This window comes from Neophocaena asiaeorientalis, unplaced genomic scaffold (genome assembly GCF_003031525.2).
Source record: "Neophocaena asiaeorientalis asiaeorientalis breed wild unplaced genomic scaffold, Neophocaena_asiaeorientalis_V1.1 scaffold242, whole genome shotgun sequence".
Classification (NCBI taxonomy): Eukaryota; Metazoa; Chordata; class Mammalia; order Artiodactyla; family Phocoenidae; genus Neophocaena; species Neophocaena asiaeorientalis.
Window position 1 is genome coordinate 7215194 of NW_020172451.1, and position 4882 is coordinate 7220075.

The following is a 4882-nucleotide window of genomic DNA, read 5'->3' on the forward strand; positions in this document are numbered from 1 at the left end:
GCAGCCGCCACGGGTCCCGATGGAGCCACCAAATCTCTATCCCGTGAAGCTCTACGTGTACGACCTGTCCAAGGGCCTGGCCCGGCGGCTCAGCCCCATCATGCTGGGTGAGGGGCTGGGGGCGGGCGGGAAGGAGGGCGGGAGCCGGGCCGGAGGGCGCCGAGACGGCCGGCCGAGGTGGGGAGGCCTGGGCCATGGCTCAGGGGAAGGCCCAGAGGATGGAGAAGAGCCCCAGTAGAGAAGGTGTGGGTCTGAGGCCCCTCTTGGCCCTCATCACGTTTGAATCCAGGGAGAGGGGATAAAGGAGTCACGCTCTCCCCTAGACCTTCAGAGCCACTTCAGCTGGGAGGTGGGGGAAGCCGGCGCTGGGTCCCCGTGGGTTTCCTGACTCGCTTGGGGAGCCCCCTACACTCCTTCCTCGGCGCTGTGGAGTGGAGGTGAAGATGCCTGCCGCGCGGTGCCCCTCGTGGTGAAAGGGACACTGCGGAGGAGAGCCTTCCCTCCGTGCCAAAATGAAACTCTTTGTGCAGTCTCTGGGGTAGGTGGGGAGAGAAAGCTAGAGCTGCACAGGGGCCCAGCCCTTGCCCTCAGGTAGAAGTAAAGTCAGGTCTACTGGAGCCCGAACTCAAGAATTCACCAAGTTCCGCCTGACAGTGCGGTCTTCTCAACAGCTTCTAAGTTAATTGCTTTTGCCCAGGTGGTAAGAAAGCAATTCTGGGGGAGGATTGGTTGCTGTTGTGTCGGTAAGGATTAGTAAGGGAAGTATTTCTGTTGTGCTCCATTAAACTACTTAACTGCCAGGAGAGAAAATCAGCCCTAGTTCAGCATAGATCAAACCTCTTTATAACCCAAATACCCAAATGTCTTGTGTAACATAGGAATTGTCAGGTTTGTGATTTCAGATGATGTTGGGCAGGAAAGGATTCTGGGAATTGAAAATTGGACAGCTTTGGCAACATCCATTTGAATGGCTAGTATTTCCTGGCTTCTATGGAGACATTAGAGAATGTTTTAGTTCATGTCATATCTGTGAGACAAGAGGGCAGAGATCAAGTAAGCAAGGCTGCTTTTGAGTTTCAGTGTCCTTGAGTTTCTAATGTGTCTTAGTGGGTTGAACTTAATCTCTTAACCCTGGGGCAATGAGTGATTCCTATATTTGGCTTCACATCAGCATCACCTAGGGTGCTTGTTAAAAATACAGATAACTTCATTTCCAACATATATTGCTTTTTGTTTATTTTATTTTATTTTATTTTTGGCTGTGTTGGGTCTTTGTTGCTGTGCATGGATTTTTCTCTAGTTGCGGCAAGCAGGGGCTACTCTTCGTTGCGTTGCGTGGGCTTCTCATTGTGATGGCTTCTCTTGTTGCGGAGCACAGCATGTGGGATCTTCCAGGACCAGGGCTCGAACCCGTGTCCCCTGCATTGGCAGGCAGATTCTTAGCTAGTGTGCCACCAGCGAAGCCCCCAACATATATTGTTAAATGGGGATAGAAAAAATGAAGTTGGAACAGTTCTTTAAATATGCAGTTGTGTGTTTAAAGCAAAGGATACATGGTTGTTTAGGCAAATAATTATCTGGAAGATACATAAGAAAATTGCTAACAGTGGTAGCTTATGGAAAGAGGAACTTAGGGAATTCCCTGGTGGTCCAATGGTTAGGACTCCGTGCTTCCACTGCAGGGGGCACAGGTTTGATCCCTGGTCGGGGAAACTGCATGCTGCACAGTGAAAGAAAAAGAGAAGAAAAGGGGAACTTGACGCTGAAGACATACATATATTTTCTATTCAAAATAAGCAAAGTTTTTTTGGCCACGCCGCGCAGCTTGCGGGATCTTAGTTCCCCAACTAGGGATTGAACCCTCACCCTTGGCAGTGAAAGCATGGAGTCCTAACCACTGGACCTCCAGGGAATTCCTGCAAAGTTTTAAACGTATGGATTCTAGAGTCTTATTACACAAGTACTTAATAAGAATCTTTTGTAGTTTTGATCCAGAAATCTGTATTGTTAATAAGCTCCTCAGGTAATTCTTATGTAGCCAATCCATTATTAGAAGGTTGGGCCTAGATCTCCAACTGTTAAAATGAATAAGGCCAATCTGAAAGCAAACTAACAGAGTCACTGTTTGAGGAAGGTGCTAGTCCCTAGTACATTACATCAGTCAAGTTCTGACTAAACGTCTTGTAATGGAGCCATTTAGTTAGCTTGATCATAGTGAGGAGTTACTTAGGTACTTCCTAGACCCATAAATAAAAGCCTCCACCTTTACACTGGATATTTTTTTGTTCTATTATATACTAGTTATTGATTTTAGCTAAAGGGGGCCTTAGGATCATTGATTCATGATTCATTCAGCAGACATTGAGTGTCTACTACGTGCTAGTCCCAGTGTTAAGCTTAACTGAAAATGATGTGATAAAGATGTTCTCTGTCATCATGGAGCTATTTAGTGAGGAAGACATTACAAATAAATAAGCAAATGAAGTAATTACAAATCGTGATAAGTGCTAGGTTGTGCAGGAAGCCAACTAGGTGCTGAGACAGAAAAGAAGAAGAGAGACCTACTTTAAATAAGGGGATCAGAAGTAGTAACTTTTTAGTTGGGAATTAAAGGATGAGGAAGAAGTAGTCACAAGGTGGGTGGTGAGGGAGTTATAATGTTCCAAACAGAAGGGGGATTAACCTGCCAAGGCCCTCAGGCAAAAAAGAGCCTGGCCTGGTCTAGAAGTGGCCTGGCCTTTGTGGAGTTTAGTGGGTGAAGAGGAAGGTGCCATAACTGAAGGTGGAGTACTGGGACTCCCTCCCACCCCCCAAACCTTTTTTAATAGATGTGAAATCCTAGAAGACCTCAGCCAACATCATCAGTTTGGCACATCTGATTCCAGTGGTATTTCTGAGAACATTACCTTGCCTGCAAATCTGATTCTCTCTTCTCTATCCCATTTTCTCATATTGCTTTTATGCCTTTTTCAAAAGTAATGAATAAAGGGTTATCAAAGGTGGTAATCATTACTTTCTGGAGTTAAAAACTTATGGAAAATGGGCATTGCCTTATGGGTGCATCCTATCCAGACATCAGTAACCTTAAAGTTGGGTATGTCCCAGTTCTGTTAGGAGCCAACTATTAATTTCCCGTTCCTAAATATATTTGAACCTTTAAAAAATCAATTTGTTTCCTGATTTTTGCAATGAATTCTAGAAGCATATTAATAGCTAGATTTACTGAGTGCTTACCATGTGCCAGACCCTTTTTTTTCTGAGTATCTTCATGTGTTATATTCTTTACCACAAATTTGTGAGATAGGTCCTGTTATTATCTCCATTTTTCATTTGAGGAACCCAAGATATAGGACATTAAGAAATTTGCCCCCCAGGTCACACAGCTGGTAAGTGGCAGAGCTGGGTTATAAACACAGGCAGTCTGACTTCCAGAGCTCATGTTCTCAGGTATTTTGCTATACCACCTTTCCTGTGTAATATGTTCCTTTATAATTGATGTAAAGTAGGTACCTAGTTCAAGTTTATAAAGGCATCTCTGGCCAAGTGTTTCAAATTTGGATGAGGAAAATAGCTGGATTCAATGTGTATGTGCCATTCATAATCATAGTTTTATGATCATCCCTCCTAGCCTTCATTGTCCTGAACTAGTGTGACCTCATCAGCAGTGCCAACTTATTCTTTTTTCTTTTTTTAAAGGGGGAACTTCATGGGTGGAGTGGCCTGGCTCTTTATCTAGTTATAGTAGCCTCTTATTATGACAGCTCCTCATTGTAAGACCCCCATCTAGTCTATTACAATCCTGATTAGACTAGATAAACCCAATGTAATTCCTTTCTCCCCTGAAACAATGTAGACTCCACAGTTTTACCCTGTCCAGTTTTCAGTCTTCTAGAATTGCTTCCTATGAAGGTATTCCTGCTCCACAGTCTTTCACTCATAATGAAGATAGTCCTGGAATTATCCTTATCACTCTAATCGAGCAGACAGCCTGATTGTACTTTTTTTTCATAGTTACTATTTGCCTAAGATAATTAGCTATTATGATTGTCCTTCAGTTTGTCCTTTTAATAATTTTGGCTGCTCTTTAAATTTCTTGACCTCTTTCTGTGCTAAAGTACATAAAGATAATGGTGGAGGTTTGTTATATTTGTTTAATTGTGGTAAGGGATACTTTATATTTGTTGATTGTTTTCCGATCTGAAGTTTGTGTGCATGTACGTGTTCCAAGATCACTTTTATTTTTCTTTACAAGCCTATCTCAAAATTGTTGTCAGGGGGCTTCCCTGGTGGCACAGTGGTTGAGAGTCTGCCTGCCGATGCAGGAGACACAGGTTCGTGCCCTGGTCCAGGAGGATCCCACATGCCACGGAGCGGCTGGCCCCGTGAGTCATGGCCGCTGAGCCTCCGCGTCCTGAGCCTGTGCTCCACAATGGGAGAGGCCATAACAGTGAGAGGCCCGCGTACCACACACACACACAAGAAATTGTTGTCAGGTTTAAAGACTTAGGCATATGGAATGTGTGTGTGTGTGTGTGTGTGTGTGTGTGTGTGTTTGTGTTTATGTATTTCTTGGCAGAATGCAATCAAATGAATATTTGAGATTTTACACTGCTCAGTTCCTTGCTTAATTCTGTAGTACAAATAGTAATGAAATAAAAGACATGGACTCTGTCCTCGAGGAGTTTAATTAGTTAAAAGTAATGCTGTGCATATGCAACGTTAGATAACAGCACAAAAGAGATTATGATTAGGACTTCCCTAGTGATGCAGTGGTTAAGAATCCGCCTGCCAATGCAGGGGACACGGGTTCAAGCCCTGGTCTGGGAGATCCCACATGCCACAGAGCAACTGAGCCCGTGTGCCACAACTAGTGAGCCTGCAC

At 44.1% G+C, this 4882-nt stretch overlaps 1 protein-coding gene across 1 annotated transcript in view; it reads left to right on the forward strand.

Annotated features, from left to right (window-relative positions):
* Positions 1-6: 6 nt before the first annotated feature.
* The window catches only part of DESI1 (desumoylating isopeptidase 1), a 22599-nt gene continuing 17723 nt past the window's right edge, over positions 7-4882 (forward strand). Inside the window, exon 1 of the mRNA XM_024737633.1 lies at positions 7-107. Coding sequence (XP_024593401.1) covers positions 20-107 — 88 coding nt within the window. The 5' untranslated portion in view covers positions 7-19. The remainder of the gene's footprint in view (positions 108-4882) is intronic.